At 46.0% G+C, this 22,863-nt stretch overlaps 1 protein-coding gene across 1 annotated transcript; it reads right to left on the bottom strand.

Moving 5' to 3' along the window:
- Positions 1-8,282: 8,282 nt before the first annotated feature.
- On the bottom strand, positions 8,283-20,768 carry Cavin2 (caveolae associated protein 2). The gene is made up of 2 exons (XM_050159277.1): positions 19,934-20,768; positions 8,283-9,409 (listed from the first exon to the last, which is right to left on the bottom strand). The coding sequence occupies exons 1-2, from the start codon at positions 20,414-20,416 to the stop codon at positions 8,672-8,674; spliced, it is 1,221 nt and encodes a 406-aa protein (XP_050015234.1). The 5' UTR covers positions 20,417-20,768; the 3' UTR covers positions 8,283-8,671.
- Between the last annotated feature and the right edge of the window lie 2,095 nt (positions 20,769-22,863).

Raw genomic sequence — 22,863 nt, 5'->3', positions numbered from 1 at the left:
GCCATGGAGCCGCTGGAGACAGATGCTGGGCATTTAAGCTGGTAAGCCACAGCTTTGTGGCAATACACAGATTAATAGAAATGGGTTGAATTAATATAAGATTTAGCCAATAAGAAGCTAGAGCTAATGGGCCAAGCAGTGTTTTAATTAATAGAGTTTCTGTGTGATTATTTCGGGTCTAAGCTAGCTGGGCACCCTGGAACCAAACAAGCTTCTTCTCCTCCAATAAGCAGGCTCTGCACCCCATCAAGATAGCTAACTAGAGCTGGCCCTGTTGTTGGGAATGCAGGTGAACTAGTCCCGAGGGTCTGAGAGCTGGAGAACTGATACCCCTCCCATCCTCCCATAAGCACCCTAGAGCAATAGGGAGAGAGGGTCCTGCACCTCGCCTGGGCAAGGCAGTAGAGATGGCCTTGGTGGTGTGAGTGTGGATGAGGACCTTAGAGCAGGAGAACAGGCTAAAATAGGTAAGCCAACCAAGGCAGCGCTGGAGAGCATGCCCAGCTAGTGAGGGAAAGCTGGCAGGCTGACCAACCCAGCTACTTACTACCTAGGCCCACAACTAGGGCTTTGAGTTGGGCCACCCCCACATCCTCCTCATCTATGAACTGTTGGAGCATGTGAAGGGGACGAGTCTACAGATTCAAGATAGCAGGATCCCCATGACACAGGATGACAATGACAGATTGTCTAAGAGGAGCCCCAGTGAGAGCTCATTATTGGAGATGTAGCGGAAGCCAGAGGCCTTGAGCCAGACCAATGACGGGCGACAGGGAGCTCTTGCAAGTAAGGACGTACACGCTAAAGGGTAAACTGTGGGACTCAATGGGCCACACTACAGCTTCCTTGAGGCTTTTCTTTTTCTTTTTTGTTTAGTTTGGTTTTTGAGTTTTCTTTCAAATTTTGTTTTGTTTTGCGAGGGCAGAGGGTAGCTGTGAGGGGATGGGGAGACAAGTGGGATCAGGATGCATGGCGTGAAATCTACAAAGAATCAGTAAAAGTGAAGAGAATTTAAAAGAAAAGAAAGCAGGCCTTAGATGCCAGCTGCTTCCATTGTAAACCAGAAAGCTAGGCCTTGACAAGATTCTAAATCTGCTGGTAACCCGTCCTTGGGTGTCTTTGCCTTTAATCCTGTGAGAAATACATTTCTGTTGTGTGAACGAACCACCTAGTTTCGGGAAGGTCTGGGACATGCAGAGATGAGTTCCTGATCCTCCACTGAGTGTTCTCGGCTCAGTATAGGCACATTGTTTCCGTGAGACTGAGCATCCTCTCTCTCTCAAATTGCAGCTTCCCTCTTGCTTCGCTACAGTTAAGTTCACATTCCTTTTCCAGGGACTTCTCGGCTCTTCATCTTCGTCTAGAGACAGGGAGTCTCCCCACGGCAAAAGTATGCTTTTGTTTTATATGCATGCTTAACACGGGGCTTCACACAAATGCCCAATAAATATAATCAACGTTAATAAATAAAATGAAATATGAATTGAGAAAACGCTTGGGGCAGAGAAATACTCTTTGGAGTTATTGTTTAATTCATGCTTAACTAATTTCATTTAATCTTTGCCAAGCCAAGCTACAAGGTAGTTGGGAAGAAGACCTTAGGCTCTTAGAACACAGAACGATGGCAGAAGGAACTAGACCCATGGATGTGTTAGCTTTCCATTGCTGAACCAAAACCCTTGATCTAGACAAGTAAAGAGTTACTTAGGTTCAGGGTTCCAGTGGCCCATGGTCCTTGGCTTCATTGATAGAAAAGTGCTGGTGAGACGGAACCTAATGGCTGCCGGAGACACCCACTTTATGAACAGGAAGTGAAACCCAGTAAGGAACCAGGGATCAGAGATGACCTCTAAGATTGTATGGGCCCAGGGCCTCATTTACTCCGGAAAGAGGCCCCTTCCCAAAGTTTCTGCTCCCTCCCTACATAGCACCACCATGAAGGATTCAGTCCTTCAACAAAGGAGACTTTGAGGTGCACTACATATTCAAACCCTGGCAGTGAGCTAAGCGGAATACTCAATAGACTTCATTTGCTTTCTGTGTGGGATTTCAAGGACAATCCCTTAAGTTGTGATACTGCAAATCTACATGCATCCTAGGGCAGGAATTTCTCTTTCTTTCTTTCTTTCTTTCTTTCTTTCTTTCTTTCTTTCTTTCTTTCTTTCTTTCTTCCTCCTCCTCCTCCTCCTCCTCCTCCTCCTCCTCCTCCTCTTCTTCTTCTTCTTCTTCTTCTTCTTCTTCTTCTTCTTCTTCTTCTTCTTCGTCTTCTTTCTATTTAGGAACTTGAAAGTATTGATTGAAAGATCCTAGGAAATTTAACTTGCCAAGTAGGGCTCATTCACCAGATGCTGCTGCATGTTCCTCTGTGTCCTAAGGGTTGTGGAGATAGTTGCCGTGCAAGTAGCCCTTAGAGACCCAGCTAATCCTTGCCCTTCCTCAGAACGACAAGCAGTTGCAAACAGGAAAAGCTTCTCTTTAACAGAGGGCACCATGACCCTGTGCTAAATCTGTATCAGTGTCTTTCTCCAACTCTGAGTTCTGGAAGCTCAATTTAGCACCCCAAAACACTGAGCCGTGTTCTTCCCCTTCTGTATCTCATTATCAACAACGAGGAGTCGGAGAACAAGTCTTGGCTGGCAGTTTCACCAAGACACATGACAGAGCGGAACACAGACTTGCTTTTTGTCATCTGTAAAGTCTCTAAGTTATTGACCAAAGCAGATATTTGGCATTTCAGCTCAAATGCAGATGGGAGAGAAAGTTCGCGTGTTTAGTGAACCAAGTCCACTCATCTGACAGCCGGGGATGCTGCAGGTAACTCACATGCATAAATAGCAAGGGATGATGTCTTCTTCCTAAGGTGCGTGTAGCCATTCCCCTGCAACTGGCTTTGGCTCCCTTATCCCACTAAGCACAGATCACGTAGAGTGGTCTTCTGATGCTTGTAGCATCAGCAAGAGAGAGGGAATGTTCTTAGAAGCTCCAGCAGGAGAACTTCCACACTGTACGTCCCCTAGGAGGGTACTGTGCTCTTTAGGCAAATCTGATCCTCTCAATAGGGTTCTATTCTGGTATTTATGGTCTGCAGAAAGGCAAGAAGAACCCCAGCACCTTCATCTCGAGAGATCAGGAGTCACAACCTGATGGTCTGTGCCTGGACCACATCCAGCCAACAAATATTGGCATTTGGCTTGTACAGTGTACAGCTGCTCAAAACTGATCGAACTGCTTGCTAGAAATTAAAAGCCAGGAGGCTTTCACAGTACAAAGAAATCCGGATTTTATCTCTCTCAACAAGAAGTCTAAATTTTGGCATCCCTGGCCTGGTTTTCCTCATGGTAACTGGAGTCGCATAGCCCTTGTGGCTTCTCGAACACTCTCCCTTTGTGGGAGTTAGGAGAACTCATGCCTTCAGGCATGTGAGTTGCACACCTGCTTCACCAGAAAGCCCACCTGCGATAGCCTTGTCACAGCTGCCACCACCTGCTTAGGCTGTTTCACTTCTGTCTGAGCTCTTCCGGCATTTAAGTCAGTAGCCGCTGCCAAAGCCTTTGGAGGGAGTTCCTGCCTGCAGCATCCACCTTAGTGCTGACCTAGAGGGCTTTCTTTGATTTCTTGCCCATAGAGATGGGGGTTCAAGCTTTTTTTTTAAACCTAGCCTCTGTTTTTCCCAAGAAGAAAGTTTCACAGTAGTATGGAAATTACAGCCACTGGAAGGGTCACATACCATGACCTCCCAACTTCTCCTTCCTACCTTGTGCTAATTTTTCTCTTGTTACCAGCCTATGAAGCAAGGCATATCTGAGTAGATCATAGCAATTTCTCAAGAATGGTGGAGGAATATGATTCCCGTAACATACAGAGGTTGAGGCGGGCCTCATGAACCATCTTTGAACGAGCAACTTGCAGGATCTATCTGTCGACAGCTTGCTCTTGTTAAACCTTGTCTGAAAGAGAGCCCTGCAGCCCCTGATAATGACACCCAGGACCTAAAGAGCCCCTATGGGGTCTTAAAAAAAATCCTGAGATTAGTTCTCCAAAATCCATCAGCTACGTGTGTGTGTTTAAGGCCCTGCGATAACAATCACGAGGAGCATTTATGAAGTGCATCTGTCTGTGATGCCCGAGAAATGAGAAAACGAAGTGAATGGGAGACCACCGAGCGCTTATAAAGCAATTCACAATAAGCACGGTTATGCCATAGCCAGGAGTCTGTCTAGCAGGATGGATTTCAGATTGGGGATTGCACATTGGAACTCCTTACTAGTTATGTCAACTTGGCCCAGTCATATGCCCTCACACAAAAAGCAGTTGGTCCCTGTATCCATGGTTCTGCATCAGTGGGTTCAACCACAAATCAAAAATAACCAGGAAAAAAAAAAGCAAATGCTTAAGTGTTAAAATGTAAAGACCTTTTCTCTCGTCTTTACTTTCTAAACAATTTGGTATAAGAATTCTTGGGTAAAATGTGTGCATTATTTGGGCTGGAGAAATGGGCTTAGCAGTTCAGGGTGCTTGCTAATCCTGCAGAGGGTCCAGGTTCAGGTCCCAGCATCCACATCAGGCTTCTCCCAACCACTTGTAACTCCAGTTCCAGGGGATCCACTGCCCTTTGTCCTCTGAGACACTTGCAGACCTGTGGTGCCATCAACCAATACAGGTACACACACATACATAAAAATAAAAATGTATAAAGAAATTGAAAAATGTGCGTGTTGTATTAGGGAATAGTAATCGAGAGAGAATTTGAAGCGTAGGAGGATTGCATAGATTATGTTCAGGCACTGTGTCTTCTTGTAACATTTTTGGATTTTGACAGCCACGAAACTGGGCTGTGCCACACAGATCAGAGAGACACAGTTTCCCTTTAAATGAGAATGCACTGAACATTGAAAAATGTCTGGAGTCCCTCCTCTTGACCTTACCATTTAGAGTAAGTTAACCGCAACATCTCAAGTTCTTCCTCTATTAAAAGGGAGGAAATCCAGTACTTCCCCAGTAGGATTCTGCATATGTGAGACCATTCTTGTTCTAGGCACATAGAATTGCTGGTCATTGGGGTGCTCAACCTGAACCAAGGAAACTATAAAAGTTATTGGTTCTTTCCTTTCACTTTCTGTGTATTCTGCCCAAAGCACTTAAGAATTTCAGCAAATGAACGAGAGTAAAGGTTGCTTTGCTCTATAAATATTTAACAAATCGATTTTTGACAATGGAAAGTATATAAATATATGAACATCCAGCTGGATTCTAGAGGTGTGAGTTCTTCATTGGACAGTTTGCGTGCAGAGTTAAAAATAATTTTAGGCTTGCAAATACCGCAAGATAACGCGATGGTTAAAGTAAAGGATAAAGCGCCTTTAACGGCGTGAGTTTTCTGCCTGGTCCCTTTAGGAATGAGCTGCTGACTGCAGAATTCTTTATCTGGACACCCGGATCAAGCAACCCACAAAGGTCGCAATGCCAATTTCACTGACAGCGTGTTTTGCAGTCCCGGAGTCTTGGGTTTTAGGGAAGGACTTGTGGTTGCTATGGAACTGTTAATAATGATTGCTGCCCACATCTCCCATTCTTCACACTCCCAATCTCCAATATAAAATCACGTAGATCTGGGCTGGAGGGCAGGGCAGTAAACAGACTTTCGAGCAGGAATTAACTGGGCTCAGGCATTAGTGTCTTAATGTAGGAAACGACTTTCATTATAACCTTTACTTAACTGCTTGGCCGTGCAGGAGCTCCAGTTTGCTCCTAGTGGATAGAATCATACAAAACCCAAACTTCACAGTGAATGGGCAGTGCTAGAGCGGAGGCTGTCAGTGGAAAGCTAGTGCCGAGAACGCGTGCATTTATGCAGGACTAAGTCTTATCCTCAGTCTGGTTTTACTTTCTCATATTCTAAAATCTGGATTCCTAAGTTAAAGCGAAAGATGCCCGTTGGACTACCTGTAAGCTTAAAAGAAATGAATCCTGCAGAAAAATCACGTTTTGTTGCTCGTTTTTTGGTGATTTTTGTGATTCATATAAGAGGAGAATCTTATGGCCGGATTCCACTCCTAAATACAGCTCTTAGTCCTTATTAATGTGAAGCTGGTATTTGGGGAACACTAATCGAGTTCCTGAGCCCCAGGCACTTAACGTTAGGGGTGGTTTATTGGATGGGTGGGAAGAGGACATATCTAATCTGGGGACTTCCCAGCTTCACCAGAATGCAAATAATTCAACCATAACACAAAACCGATAGGTCCCATTGCCACAGATGCTGCTTGCTCCCATCCCTATGGTATGCGCTTCCCAACAATTATCTGGCCTAATTCTCTGTTTTATTGCTTGGGGTTTTAAAGCTTCGACTGTGGAACATTGAATACATGTGATTGCCAGTAAAACTTAGGATGTCTGCATGCAGTTTCGACTGACTAGCGTCTCGTGTATAGGAATAAATAAAGCACTTTTGCAACGGGAGATAGAAATGGGTCCTGGACCCACGGATTCCCCCAGCTCATCAGGCACATTAAGTGACAGTCACTCTACAGAAGGTGGAACAAGCCTGCGTCAGGTGCTGGGTCAAAGAGTCTATGCAGTTCACGGCCTCGCAGAAGACAAAAGTGTATCTGGGTGAACAAACTGGACGCGCAGCTCGACAGGTTCCGAAGCCGAGGGCTGCCTGGCGCAATCCTACCAAATGCAGCTGGAACTAGCAAATTCACCAAGCGGCTGCAATCAGTTCACCTGCTATAGAGCTGGCAAGGTGGTGTGGAGAAAGTTAAAACTCAAAGAGTGAGTGCTGAGTTTCTAAATGTGATAGGGCGGGGGGGGGGCAGGTGGAGAATGCAAGACACAAACAATCACCATCCCCGTTACACCCGGCAAACATTTTGCAATCAGCTCCTTCTGCCCGAAAGACGGTTTTTTATCAAACACACCGACACTGTTATACACTTCTTATTTTTTGGTTTATTGGGTCTTATTTCACACAGGCATTGTTAGTTCAACAAGTCAGTATTTGCGGGTTACATCCACCGTGGCACAGGAGCAGAGCTGAAGAGGTTACACCACCAACCCACAGTTTCCGTCTTGTTCCTTGCAATCAGAGGCAGCTTGTGACTGCTGCTTGGAGTCACCTCCTCCTGCCAGGTCGCTGGGGTCATCTTTAGCTGTCAGTCAGTCAGTTAGTTAGTTAGGTCAGCTGCACTGCAGACCCAGAGCAGAGAATTCAAGCCCCGGGGCCTCCTATCTTTACAGTGTAACTTAGCAAAATGTTGGCATTTTTGTAATGAAAAATAGTTAAGGCAACTCTTTAGTATGTTAGGCAGAATGAACAAACACATGACATAAAATACTAGCATGCTTTTTGAATCTAAAACAACGTATTAGTATCCTGCAAAATTAATGTATAAATAAACCATTACCTGGAATGACATTACCATTATGTATATAAAAAGAAAGACTGGAATTTTCTCTTCCGACACATGCGGGTTTGAATACCTTATCAACCTATATCATATATGGGGTGGAAAGGTCACTTCAGAATGGAAAAAAATATTAAAGGATTATGTGACTGGTCTCCGTGCAAAACAGCACATGGTACTTATTTCAGACTTGCGTTGTTCCAAAGAGACAGCATCCTTTTTAGCTTCTTCACAGAGGATGTGTGCCGCCATTCACTTAGCGAGAAGAACCAGGACTTTTATACCAGAATATATGATTATAGTATATAATACTAGACTATGAGAAGACTGAGAAGCTAAGACATATCCTTGCAAGATAGATGAGCCTCTTTAGTATTGTTATTAAAGAGTAAAATAGATTTAAAATGTCAATACTTCATTTTTGAGTACATCCTTTTTTCTCTGCAGCATCCTCCCTTTTGGTCTCCTTTGTATTCCTTTTCTCGTGTTCCGACCGCGTCACCCTAGGTTCTTAGCTTACTGGTCCCCATGCCCTTACCTGACCATCACACGTGTAATGAATGAACAAGGTTCCTATAAGAGAATAATCAGCTGAGCATTGCGCTCTATCTTTTGTAAATATTTTTTTTCCTTAAAATACAGAGTTACATCTTCAGTGTACAGACTTAACGTGTATTCTAGGTCACATATCTGAAGAATAATCTTTCATGGACCATGCTGAGAAATCACTATGTTACTGCTACTCAATTCAGCAAGCTGATAGAATGACCAAAAAAAAATCACATTTCATGACTACTGTCTTAAATCTACTTTAGTTTTCCTGACTAAGCCTAATAGATTGGTGTTTATTAATTGTTCTATCCCTTTCTTTCTTCCTTTCTTTCTTCCTTTTTCAAGACAGGGTTTCTCTGTAGCTTTGGAGCCTGTCCTGGAACTAGCTCTTTTAGACCAGGCTGGCCTCGAACTCACAGAGATCCACCTGCCTCTGCCTCCCGAGTGCTGGGATTAAAGGCGAGCGCCGCCACTGCCCTGCTTCTATCCCTTTCTTATTCCAAACTTGGAGGAATTCTACAGAAACAGAACTTAAGAGCAAATTAAAAGTGGAACCCCTGGCGTTTTGCTTGTTGAGTCCATGTGTGTCTGAGGGCATGACTAGTGATTATGGCCTGGACAGTCGCAGCCGGGAGCAGGAATTTGGGGAAGCGGATGCCCCTGAGCCAGCGCTGGCTTCTGCAGCTGGCTCCGTGTGCTGGCTGTACGAGCACTCAGGCAGTCTGGTCCACCTGCAGCACGGCCGGCTGGACCTGTTTCTCACCGGATCCTTCCATCTCTTCGGAGTCGAGCATGTAACCACTCTCATCATACCCCCGCTGCCCCTGCTGCAGATCCACCGACTCCTCTTCATCCTCCGCAATGGTCAGGTCAGCATTGCTGCCCACGCCGGAGCTGTTCCCTTTCAAGGCTGGCTTCTCACCATCTTCCACGCTGCCGCTGGGGAGGGAGGCTTCGGAAACACCCTCTGTGAAGGAGCTCTGGTCGTCCAACTTGGTCTCGTTTTCGGCAGAGCTTTCTCCGTCTCGGACTTTCTTCCTCCCGAAGGATAGGGGAGAAACCTTGAAAGAGGAGCTTATCCCTGAAGAGGCTTTCTGGTGGGTGGATGCGAGCGATTTCTTAATCTTTTCCCTCCTCTCAACAGATACGATCTTTGTGCCCAGCTTGTTCATCTTTTTCTCGATGTTCTGGCGAGAAAAGGCTTTCTTGAGGCTATCCACTTTCTTCAGACCGGATCTCTTTATTCTCTCCGTCCTGCTTTCTTCCAGCTTCTCCTCGGCGCTGTCTTCCAGGCCTTCCTCGTCACAGGGCAATTCGTCATCGGAGGAGAGTTCCACGTTGTGCAGGGTCTCCTCCAGGGACTTATTCTCCTCAGCAAACTCCTCCTTGCCTTCCGCGGGAGCGGGAACGGGCTCCTTCACAAACACACTGGCAGGGATCTCACTTTCTTCCTGAAAAGAAGGGCAGTGTGGGTTTAGGATAATGGCACATTTTACAAATAGCCCCGAACGGACTGTAATTTGGGTGCGATTCTGGGCAATGGAAATGACAGAAATCAAGTAGGGCTTCGTTTAGAATAGGAAGCACTCTTTCTCGTGTGGGTGCGGTCGTTCCCCCTCGGGCTGGCTAAGGCCAGGCTGGCCCGTGGGAATACCACGAGCGGGAGCTGGTAAAGGCTCTATCAGTGACGGGCAGAGGGAAGTGGCCTGACTCATATAGGCCAGGGAGCTGCCTAGATAAAGACTAAAGTAAGTGGCAGCCCTGAGAGCCCAGAGGCCTTCTCTCCTCCCTTCCGTCTGGCCAGGGGCACAGCTTCTGCCACATTTCCAGTACAAACATGCCCAGAGTTCACGGTGGACAATGCAGACGGAGCCAGAGGGGAGTTAAGGAGTCCTTAAATGAAGAATAGCGTAGAAGCCTTGAGCAGGTCCCTCCTCCTCCACTGGGCATTAGAAGAGACGGTTGGACAGACCAATATCAACACACACACGCACACACACACACACACACACACACACACACACACACACCATGCACCCACACATGCACACACATACACATACGCACATACATGTTTATACACACATTCATGCACACATTGACACACATGTACACATGCACACACAAGCACACACCCACATGCATCCACACACACGCACACATATGCACACGCACATAATACACATTCATGCACACATTCACACACGCGCACATACATATGCACACATACTTATACACACACACATTATGGAGTGATGTGAGGATTCGCCTCCCCAGCTCCTGCTTGCAAAGCCATGTGGATCAGGACGTGTCCTGTGGGAATCAGGAAGGGACCGAGAGGAGGCAAACATGTGACCAGATTGTGTGTCAAGATTCTAGTGTGCAGTGTGTCTTTGGGCAATGAAGCTCTGGGCTCACCGCCAGCTAAGAGTGAGGAGAGAAGTTGGGGAGCCAGCCCTCTTCAAGCTTCCCAGCATACCCTGCCTCCAGTCTCTGGCAGAGGCAACCGTGGCCTCCCATAGAGCCTCAGGGATTGGCAGAGCCAGAAAATCTTCAGGGTGCAAAGTTGCTCCCTGAGAGATGGGAATACAGACAGATTCAGGCCACATAGTATAAGAGCAACTTTGAGTTTTAAGTGGTTTTTTTTTTTCACTGTTACACAAGAATCCATTATCACGGTACCCTCGTGTTTTCGTAGAAAATAATAGCACAAGGTGAAGAATTATGGCAGGAGGCCTGAGTGTGTCTTCGCTGAACTATTAAATGGCCTTGGAGCGTCAGCAAACAGCTTAATCTTCTTGGGTTCCCGCTCCTTCCAGATAGGAACCAGAGGATTTGACCTAGATTAGCAGCTTGCAAAATGCACTCCCAGGGCCACTGGGGGTTCTGCGGGACTGTAAGCAGGGCACGCATCCAGACTCCTTTCCACCTGCGCTGCGCCCAGAGCCTCCAGGTGACCTGATTGCATCTCAGCCGGTTGGGCACACTTGGACGTAGGAAAACAAACTGCCATCTGTGGACGTGAAGGTCTCCCTTCCCCGTGCATGGCCTTCCAGGGTGCTGGCAGGTGTTTGGAAGGCTGCCGCGTGAGAGAAAACCCATCAGTGATCTTACACAGCACCAAACCCTGTGTCCTGTGTTACTAACCTGCCAGACAGGGCGTGGCCACGGGCACAGTAGTGGCATTGTTGTTGTGGTGAGTAGCTGTTTTCTGATTGGATTTGAGGCCTGCTTCACAGGTAATAATGGTACGGCTGTCGTGGGTGACTAACTAACTACTTTCTGATTGGATTTGAGGCCTGCTTCATAGGAAGGGAGTTTAGTTCTGGTACTATAACCCTGGTTGAAGAACGTGGCTGAGGAGATCACGGTCCTTAGAATACGTTCTGCTATTATTATTTTGACAAATGGTCATGATGTTAAAGTAGCTTTTCAGTATCAATGCTTGCCTCATAGACCAGGCCTGTTCTGGTCCTGGATCAGAGAAGCTTTTCTTTGCAGTAAGTGCACAATCGGTCATGGTGCTGAGAGCAAGAGAGTGACCACTCAGCCCTCGGTGGGTTGCTATATCAACCCCCTCCCCCATGAAGGCTCCGGGAACCCTGAGCGAGGGAGATGGAAAGAATTTAAGTACTGGGGGGATAGGGAGAAGTTCTGTGAACGTCTATCTTCTGTACGTGACATAAGAATTACACCCATGAATTCATAGAAGTTGGGGCTACCTGTATAAGACATGCAAAAGATGGTGTACATGATGACCCAGGCCTCACCCCTTAACTGAGGAGCTATCAGCAGTGGCTAGTTCCCAGGGGTCCTTTTCGAGGTGGACTTTTGAAGCCAACAGCTTGTCACGCTTCAAGCTGAAGTTGCCTCTGCTTCACAGGCACGTGCTTTCTGGAAGGGTTTTTATCTTTTCTTCTGCACTGTGTCTCCCCATGTAAAGTTTAACAACTACTCACTAGGGGAGCACGTCGGGTAAGATGGCTTTCTAAGATGGTTGTGAAGGTGGCTGAGGTGTAGATTGCTCTATGTGGGGGCAGGCTGGAGAGCTGTAAGAGAACCAACTCGCTCTGCTCTGCATCTAGAGGGAGGTCAGCTGAATGCGGGTGCCACTGGGGATACTAGAGAGGCCAAGACCTGAGGGGCACTGTGGTCTCCCTCTGAAAGAAGGGTTCTGTTTCCAGTGGAGGGATGAGCGGTACAGAACGGGTAGACTTACAGAAGCAGTCAGGGCTCTGATGTCTCGTCTGGAAGCAACGTTTCTCCCGGGCTTTGATTAAGAGGGCTGAGCGGGGTTGGCAGCTGTTGCTTGCAGGGAAGGATAAAACCAAGCACTCAGTGAAATGCTATTAAAAGTCCTAAGTGAGGAAAGGCATTCAGGCAGAAAACCGCGGAAACTAAGCCTTAAGGTACACTGTCTATACCATAAGCTCTCGGGGCCATCAAAAGTTACAGACTGGGTAACTTTCTGTTCTTCAATGTTAACAAAAGGGTAGAATTAAAACGAGTCTCAGTTTTTCCTAAATGTAAAATTTTATCTTTACCAAAGTAGAGTCTGGTGGCTCTTTTGTCCCTCTTGTCGAGGACAGCTTTGAGGAGAGCGTATTAGGAAGTGAATTGTAATATCTGTGCTAGATCTTCCGATGGGGGTGGGGGTGGGGGAAGGGTGTCGAGGAAGGCGGAAACCCAGGTGAACTCTTCGGTGAAGTGTGAAAATCATTTACAGGTGAGCTCTCGGATGTCAATTATGGAATTAACTCAGCAGGGGCAGAGATAATCCAGAATGAGCTGGATGTGTCTTCATGCAGCTGGAAACTACGGAGCAACGTCTCCTTGCTGCCCCCCACCCCCCAGTTACCCAGGCAATATTTTATGCTCTGTTTACCGGACAGTGTGTGCATTTTGTGACTTCTTTCGATATCATCTTCGAAGGCAACCCTTTTCCTTTTATGTGGAAATTTGCAAGTCCCTAAGCACAGAGATCTCTTTCTTTTTCCAAAAACGTTTGTTTAGAATCCAGAAAAATACCAGTTGCCTTCCTTCGAAGTCACTGCCCTGCACAAAGCATACAGAGTATGGCGTTCCGCTGTTGGGGCAGTGGGAATTCAGCTTGGATAGGATCCATGGAGCTGCTCTCGCATCGGGGCGTATGGTCTAGTGTGTAGCCCTCTTACACACCTCACGGAAACACACTCTGTGTCACACGCCCACCAGGGAGGTGACACTTCTGTGCTCACGGGACATGCTTTCTTTACACATTCCCAAACTTACAGCTATTTTCAGAGTGGGGCTTGAATGTATAGCCCTAATTCCTCTGCTCCTTACTGAAGCTAGCTACTGACTTGTCTACCTGGGATTTGGGACTCCCTGAAATGGCACAGGGAACCCCTGTGGCTTATTTCCTGGGACAGGTCTACCTAGGAGAAGCCCCTAGGAGCGGGTGGTTATTTGTCCTTCGTTTTCAAAAAGGTCCTCAGCCCCCACTGTTGCAGGTGTCCCGGGTTCTGACCTTTAACAAGGACCCTTAGGAGGTTTTCCAAGGAAGGGAATATTAAGTAGTAAACTTCAAACACATATGACGGATACGCTTGTGGCATACGGGAGAAAGGAATGGAACGAACTCTCGAGAAGTAGCATTTTTCCACACGCCTCGGCTTGTTTGCTACTGTATTGATTCTTGTGAGCCAGAAGCCCCAGTTGTGCGTGTAAATATCAATGCAGAGGAAACTGCCAGCCCGTTGGGCACTGCTTGGTTTGAAGTTGACAATACACATCGTCTCTACACATACACAGACACGCAAACTTAAAAAAGAAAAGATTGCGTAGACAGCATTAGCCAAGGAAGTCAGCTTGAAGTCATTCAAACCACCCAGAAAGGAGAGAGGGGCCAGCTCTCTCTCCTCTCTCCCCCTTCTCATTCCTGTTGTTAGATAAAAATAACAGGGACAGGGTGCGATTCTGTCGGGGTGTGAAGAACATAAATTTGTGCCCATGGACTATTTTATCCAAGCATCTCTAAATACTCGCTTTTAAAATGAAGCTATGTCACCTGGCATTCTGATTTATAGCTCTCCTTTACACATCGAGGTTTTCTCCAGTTTGTGTTTCTCAGGTATAGATCGCCAAGTGGATAAAGCCATTGATTAGAGCTATACCCCCGGGGTGGCTGTCGGTGGAATCAGCAAGTCATAAGAGTAAAATGCATTAGCTATAATCCCCAGGCAGACTTTCACATTCTGGAGGATTTAAAAGTCTCAGTCTCTCTCTCTCTCTCTCTCTCTCTCTCTCTCTCTTAGTGTTATCAAGGGTTCAATTTTTTTTTTAAAGATCACATTGGTTAGGTGTTCTTTGTTACACATGAAAAATACAAACCCACACTGAATGATTAAAAGGCTCATAAACATGAACTTGTTTATGCGATAAAAATTACCACAGTGAGATTATAGTTTTATGTTTACCTGCTCTACAATTCTATAATTTCTTTTGTCAATGAAATGAGACCTTGACAGTAATTTTGTCTCTCAGACCCTAAGTTCCTTTCATAGAAAACAGTGTTAACCTAAATGATTATTAAGGGGTTTCCAGACCAAAGATATCTGATTATGTGATTTTAACCTACACACCACAAAAAGAAGTGACTGTTCACGGGAACAATACCATGGTGCCCCCATTCACACTCAATGTGTGTAGTCCCACACAGGATTAAAACTATAGGACCTGAATTGGATTGAGGAGCATTTCAAAAGTCTAGAGGGGGCTGCATCTGACAGAGTGTGACACACGCGCGCGCGCGCACACACACACACACACATATTTATGTGTCTGTGAATATATGTATGTATTCATGTGTCTATGTAATCTAGCTATCATCTATCTATCTATCTATCTATCTATTTATCTATCTATCATCTGTCTATCTATCTATCTATCATCTGTCTATCTATCTATCTATCTATCTATCTATCTATCTATCTATCTATTTATCTATCTATCTATCTGAATGCAATTTTTCCCCAAAGAAATACTAACTACATTCAGTTATTTACTTCTAGTGCCTGGGGCAATGCTGACATTTACTAAGTATAAATAATAACACTAAGAAATAATAGTTTTTAATCTAATACACTAAAGTGGCACTGGATAAGCAACCTGACAAAGCCAATATTCTTTACAGGAACTGGCCTGTGAAGCACGTATGGAGAGTTTTCACATAAAGGCATCTTTGGTTACACACATCCCCGTTTCTTTCCAGTCCTTCCCAACTGAACAGCTTTTAGAGCAATGTTCTGGGGTAAAGTCCTCTTTTAAACCAATGGAGTTAAAAACCACACGGAGATTGTACTATTAGCACACTTCTAAAATTCTGATATTATTGAAGGAACCCAACTGATGAATGGTTAAAGCGCGTTTACAGACTCAACTTTTCAGAAATGTCTCCACTGAAAATATGTAACCTCTCTCTTCTTTTTTTTTTCCTCCATTTTCACAACTCCATGTGGGTGAAAGTGCAAGCCGTCCAGGCACACCTTCATTTGTTCCCTGGTTTTGAAATGATTCCCAGACTTCTTTTTCAAACAATCATCACTAGAACCTTCTGAGGATGCCAGTGGCACCTCCTCTTCAGGGCCAGTTACTGGGCAGTGCCTGAAGCCTCCTCAGCCAGCAGAGAACACTTCTGCTCAACTCTCCGCACAACTTCGACTGTGAGGAAAGGATAGGCAGGCTTCCGAGAAAAACGGTAATCTTGCTGTTTCCTCGGCATTAATATTCTGATCATCAATGCTTTAAGTTTTATTTTATTTATTGTTTTTTTTATGTCTCACTATTTTGAACTCAAATATTATATTAAACTTTCGCAGAGAAAATTATAGAGAAGAAAATTTCTTCTTTTAGCTGGAATTTCCGAATTTATCTTGGTGTTCAAAGGGGCAGTGGTTGTTTCTCCAGTTGTCAGATCCTGATGGCTGCAATTGGAAGTATTCACTGAGGAACTGGATGCCCACGAGCTACAATGCTGTTGTGGAACACAGCAAAAACTTCAACAAATAAATGGCGTGTTTTAAGTAGATGTAAAACAAAGATAGGAATTAAAAGTCCAAATTATAAGTGTCTTACAAATCATCCTACACACACACACACTAACACATACACATACACTCATACATATACACTCAGAGATATACTCGCATACAGATATACACACACCACACATATATACACATAAACATACAAATACACACCACACACACACTCACACTCACACATACACATTCTCAAACACAGATATACTCACATATACTCACATATACAGAAACACACCACACACACACACACACACACTCACATGCTCTCAAACTCAGATATATTCTCATATAACTTGCAAACACAGATACACATACACACAACCGCATATATACAAATGTATACACACACTCAGAAATAGATTTGGAACGTGAGAGAGTTTCACAAACTGCAGACCTTCTCAGATCGACATAGATCTATCTTCACAAACATGGATCTTCTCGATATTACAAATATGCCCAAGTCAAGAGATAGCTTTTCTTTTTAAGCATCCTCCTATTTTCAATTTTTTTTTGCCCTAAACCAGGAATGTAATTGTTTAGTAAGGAAACTAAGGAGAATTGCATCATAGGCTTCCAGAACACTGCAAAATGACAGATCTTTTTCAAGGCACAAGTGGTCCCAGTACAGTATTTGCTATCCGCATTCTGCATTCCCTGCAGGTCTGGGATGGTCCCCTTCCACCACTGTGTTAGAAAGGTCTAGAGTAGTATTTTGGGTAGCGTCCTTTGTTTTCATGGGTTATGATAAAATGCTGATTCTGAAATGATGGGAGGCATATAATGGGTATGTGTATGTGTGTGTGCCAGTAAATCTCAACTAAAAAGGGACAAGAAAAGCTATTTCTTTTTGAAAAATTATTTTAAAGACAATCTTATTTTACATACCAATCCCAGATCCCTATCCCTTGCACCCTCCAGTTCCTCACACTTCCTCCCCACTCCCACCCCCATCCACTCCTCAGAGAGGGTGAGACCTACCTTGGGGAGTCAACAAAGTCTGTTACATCACTAAGGCCCTCCAGCCTATATCTAGGCTGAGCAAAGTGTCCCTCCATAGGGAATGGGCTCCAAAGAGCCTGTTCATGCACTAGCGATAAATACTGGTCCCACTGCCAGTGGTCCCACCAAATGCCCACGCCACACAACTGTCACCATTGAGAGGGCCTAGTTTGGTCCTATGCAGGTTCCCCAGCTGTCAGTCCAGAATCAGCAAGCTCCCACTAGCTTGGGTCAGCTGTTTCTGCGGTTTTCCCCCATCATGGTCTGCAAGGCTATTTCAGGGTCCTCAGAAGGTGGGGTTAGTTTGGGGCCAAGAGCTGTATCCCTAGTCTAGTAGAAGGGGAGCCTGCTGTTTCAGCCCCGCATTTCAGGCCCAGACAGCAATAGATTCTATGCAGCAAGCCCTTGCTCCATGCCAGTCTGCATGAGTCATCTTAAATATGCGATCTCCTTTATTCCTCCCTTGTGGGAGAAGTATGAGCCAGGAAGCACTAGCGTCTGGAAGCCCATATTCTGGGACGGACTAAATGTGGCATCGAGTCACACCTTTGCCACCGATGTGCTACACAACTGTAGACAAACTCGGCATCTTCATCTTTAACTCGGGGATAGGCAAGAAGGTAGGGAGAACTGTGTTGGGCAGTATATGCTGGGCTTATTAAGAGCTCAACTATTTCCTGCTCGTATTGATGCCCTCTGTGTTTACAAAGGGGGGGAAACAGAGGCCCACAGAGGGCACGTGTATCCACCGTCAACACATTTGGCAAAGAATCAAAGTAGGAGGTGGGCCAGTGTCTGTGTTCCCGCCCCCTCTCCTGGATTCCGCGTTAATAAAAATTACTGTTTCTCTCATTAGCATAATTGGTACCCTACTCAAACCTCTACTTTCGAAAAGACTACACAGCCACAGTTCCATTTGGTTTCTCAGATAACCATCCTGCGCCTTCGGAGCTGGGATTCTAATTCCCGTTAGCTAGCAGAGACCCTCCTATGGGAAGAGAAAGCTCTAGTCACCGGCCTGAAGCTCCCTGCCGTCTAAACGGCTCTGTGTGTGTGTGTGTGTGTGTGTGTGTGTGTGTGTGCTTGCTCATGGGCCCAGAACGGTCTGCACACTTTGCTTTGGATTTGCTTAGCTTCCATTTTGTCCTTGCGTGCTTCCATTTCAATTCAGGTGCAATGCCAAACCTGTTGGTCGAATGCAACCCAACAGGCGGCTTTGTCAGGGCCTCATCAAGAGCACCTGCCTTTAAGACGCCCATGGCCAGATCCACAGCTCTCTCGAATGCCCTAGCCATTTCTCTCCCTGGCCCTCCTCCTCATGCTGGTAGAACATTCATTATCAAAACAAAAGCAAATCCTTAAAAATCCTTCTTTTCTTTTACTGGCGAAACCTTTTCCTCCCCTCCTTAATGGAAGGCAAGAGGTACCTATCCCCAGTTCATGCTGAAGGAAGGAAAGTTTCTTTTGATGGGCCTGCGTGCTGCGTGTGTTCCTTTTGGTTAGGAAATCGCTACTTGATTTAGAAATCCCTTGAGATCTAAGGCCTCTAGGCTAATAAAGGTAGAATCTCAGATGGTCGACCACACCTCTTTCCCGTTCAGCTGCTGCCTGAAAAGTTATGGCATCTGCATTAAAAGCCTAAAAGTTCCCCAAATGGGAAAGCCTGCGAGGTCCAGGAGCCTCAGCTGCCGGAACCTCCCAACCCTCAAGTGCAGTTTGGGGAGGCTGCAAGGACAGCAAGAAGAGACTTTCCTTTTATGGTGACAGGCAAGCCCCGGGTTCTGACTTGGCAGAGAAGATTCATTAGGAAAAAAAAGAAGGCTCCTTCGGTTTCGATCCCAGTTTCTACTGTCTCCGGGGAGATAAAGGCTCTCCCTGTATGCGTTCACAATCTGTTGGTTATGGCCTCTCCCCTCCATGGCTTTGAAAGTCTCTCCTTTCACATGGTCACAAGGAGACTGCCCCGAGGCAGGATGGCTCTGCTTCCTGGGGTCGGGGTTGGCTCGGTGCCATCCACAGAAGGGCTTCCAGCCTTAGGCAGGGCAGCCCGTGGATTAACAGATGCCCACCACTTGGCCGAACAACAGCCCATGCCATCTTCCTGTCCCCAAATAGCCTTTGCTACATTAATTGCATCACTGATGCATTAAAAAAAATTAAGTGGCCCTTTCATGCTAAGGCCGCCATTTGAAGGAGAAGATATTGAAGGCTGGTCTTTGTGATCACCACCGATGACCCTTCTTTTATTTCACTATAGAGTTTTGTCCTTCTGAGCAATGTGGGCATATCTAGTGGGTTTGTAAAGAGTTACCCTCTGCTTCCCACTTTTAAGGCACCACTTGCTAGGAAGAACTGGAGACTGTTTTGACAAAAGATGTCTTGAAGAACACGGCTCGTTTCAACCACCCATTCTGTTAGTTTTCAAAAACACCAGGAGCCTTTGGTAAAAAGGCATAGTTTAAAGGTTTTGTATGGGCAGTCTTGGTTAGAACAAAAGAAAACAAATGCTTCATGTAGTTGGCTCACTTCTACTAAGAGTTAATAAAAAGCCACCGAATTAACTTGCCCTGTCCAGCTAACAGCTGCAGCCACAGCCCCAACTTCCTAATGAGAAGAGACAAACGGATTTGTCTGCAGCCGGTGCGTGCACCTGCTCAGCTTTCCACCCTATGCCAAGTGTATCTAGGTGTTCCCTGACAAATGTTCCCAGTCCGCCAGGCCCACGGGCGTTGCCTGAAGGCAGGGGGATTCCAACCCGTCTGGGCACAGTTTACAGTTGCCAGTAGCAGGCGGCTGGAGGATAATGTTTTGCGTGTGTGCTTGACTGGCCAGACGGGTTGGATCTCAGGACTGAGATCACGCATGTGGAGGGGGTGCCCTGGGGACACTAACCTGGAAGATGAGCACTTTGAAGTGGTTGCGGCGGAGGAGCTGGGCATGGTTGTTCTCCATTCTCTTCACCTGTGCGCACTGCCTCTCCAGGCGCTCCCGGACGGCGCGCGTGTGAGCGCTGACTTTGCGAGACTTCTCCAGCAGCTTGTTCACGGTGTTGCTGGTGGAGGCCTGGTACTTGGAGAGCTTGGTGAGGTCGTTCTGGATGCCCTTCACGGAGCCCTCCAGGTTGATCTGCCGCTGCTCCATGTTGTGCTGGTTCTCCCTCACGGTGTCCAGCATGTTGACGAGCTTGTCCAGCAGTGTGTGCACGGTCACAGCGTTCACCTGCGAGTTGTCCCGGATGGCCTCATCTGTGGAGCCCAGGTTCAGGCTGGGGCTCGGTGTAGAGGAAGGCATTGGGCTGGGGCTGGATGGCTTCTCCTGGCGCGCGTCCGCATTTGGGTGCTGGAACTTTTCGGCTTGTACAGCGTCCTCTCCCATGGCTGCGCTGATGGGAGCCTACTTCCCCTGCTGCAAAGTGTCTCGCTCAGGCAAGAAGTGGGTTGTGGTGACTGCAGAGCGCGGGGAGGTCCGTTGGTCTGAACCGGACACTGTTCTCCAGGGCTAGCAGAGGTTCAAGCAGGGAATAACCGGCTAAGCTGATCAGGAGAACTGCATTCCAGCTGCTCTTAAAGGCCCTACTCCACCCAGTGGGAGGCAAAGGTTACTGGACCCACTCCGGGTTCAGCCACAAGCAAACACTTCCTAACCACGTTCCCCACAAGCCAAAGCTCTTGACTGCGTTCGCTTTTCTTTCCTACACGCCTTCCCTTTTTAAAACAGATTCAATGCCATATTTCAATCATGAGTTCATTTAGAGGCGGGGAGAAACATGTTAACTTGGCTGGCCTTCCCAGCCTTTGATTGGCTAAAGCAAGTAAACTTTCCTCTGGCTGCTGTGTTACTGCGGGCTTCCTTTCCCCTCCCCTGGATACAAGTTATTGTAACCGAAAGTATTGTTTACTCTTGCGCCAGAGCTGACTGATAGGTTGCAGAACACCGAGTGCCCTTCTGGGAGGGGTAGGGCTGAAAGGGTCTACACAGCCAAGTTTATGGTGTCCCTTTCTTATTTGCAAAGGAATGGAAATTACACTGCTAACTGACAAGAAAAAAAACAGCCTGGTGCGTCCTTCTCTTGCAAGTGAGGAAGCAATGCAGCTTGAAAGAGCTTAGACTGCAGGGATGTTAAGACAAGCGGCCGTGCATGCTGTGGAACTGGTACCTAAGAGGTGACTATCTTTTGAATGAATGCTTTTTTAGAATCACGGAACTTTAAAAATATTTTTTCCCACTTTTTAAAAGATGAAAAAAGAGGAACCCCTCTCCCCAGAATTTTAAAGAATTCTGAATTCTTTAAAAGGAGCAAGTGTAAATTTGTCTCCTCTCATTCTGAATTCATGCCAAGAATTTCTTGATTCCCATCCGCGCACGCGAGGCCTTTACTGACACAGCCCAGCAGTGTGACTGCGGGGCCAGGCTGAATTGGAGCGGTTCTAACGCTTGGCGTTTCCAGATTCCTGCCCAGTGAAGGGGCACACCTGTTCTCACACGTGGCCCTGCTTAGCGGGGCCTTTGGGATGTGGGGCTTCTCGCCTAACACGACTTTACATGCTTGGGTTGGTCTTAAATGTACCCAGACTGTGAAAGTGCTTTTGGCAGGAAGTCTGTAACAGACCCGCTTTGAAAAATTTCAAGAACAAATGTCAGCCCACAGAGGGTCAGGTACTGATCATGGGACAGCGCTTTTCTCAATAGCCGTATCTCCATGTAAACCAATGAAACAGTAGCTCTTTCATTAAAAACTGTTTTTAATTGAGCTATATTTTTCTCTCCTCCCCTTCCTTCATTCCCCTCCCCTTCTACCCTCTCGCATGATCCCCATGCTCCCAATTTACTCAAGAGATTTTGTCTTTTTCTACTTCCCATGTAGTTTAGATCCATGTATGCCTCTCTCGGGGTCCTCTTTGTTGTCTAGGTTCTCTGGGATTGTGAATCGTAGGATGGTTTTTCTTTGCTTTATGTCTAAAAACCACTTATGAGTTAGTACATATGATAGTTGTCTTTCTGGGTCTGGGCTACCTCACTCAATATGATGTTTTCTAGCTCCATCCATTTGCCCATGAATTTCAAGATGTCATTATTTTCTCTGCTGTTTAGTACTCCATTGTGCAAATGTACCACATTTTCAAGCTCTTATGGTGCTATATAGTCATTGGTTCCCTTCTCCTTGGCTCTATGCAGTATGTAGGGAGTATTCGCAGAAGGTGGGCCAGGATGCTGCTCCCAACCTGCTCATGAGGGAGATGCGTTAAAGACATTCTAGAGGCCCACAGCTTCCTCAGAAAATTGACATCCCCCAGCCCACTTAAAGCGGAGCCTTTAGGAACAGAGAGTTATACATGCCAAAAGAAGATTTGATTGGAATTTTGCCCTTTAAGAAATTAAGACATTTTCTTTAAAAGAAAAAAAAAGTTACATTTAGGACATTTTAGTTGAACAAAGATGTGTTAAATATTAAAACAAAAAAATGAATCTGCTGCAGATTTTCAAAAGCTAAATTTTCGAACCAGATTATATGGTTTCATGATATCGTGTGTGTCCTCAAACTTAAAAATCCCCCCCTCTGCCCCCTGAGTGCGGGGATTAAAGGTGTGTGTCACTAGTGACTGGCTTTGAGTTACTATTTAGGGGACATGGAAATTACTTCCAAATACTGCCCTCAGAGTTAGATGTATGATCAGAGAAGAACACCCCTAGACTTAGTGCTGTGACAAACAGAGAAGTCTTAGCATCAACCTCAGAATTCAGCTCTTGATGTAGGAGTGTCTTCTATCTGTTGCTTTCATTGGTTAATTAATAAAGAAAACTGCTTGGCCTGATAGGTCAGA

Source organism: Alexandromys fortis, unplaced genomic scaffold (assembly GCF_014885135.2).
Source record: "Alexandromys fortis isolate MF-2015 unplaced genomic scaffold, M_Fortis_MF-2015_v1.1 scaffold_65, whole genome shotgun sequence".
In the NCBI taxonomy this organism is placed as follows: Eukaryota; Metazoa; Chordata; class Mammalia; order Rodentia; family Cricetidae; genus Alexandromys; species Alexandromys fortis.
Note: the sequence above shows the minus strand (reverse complement) of the source record. Positions and strands in the feature narration are given on the sequence as shown.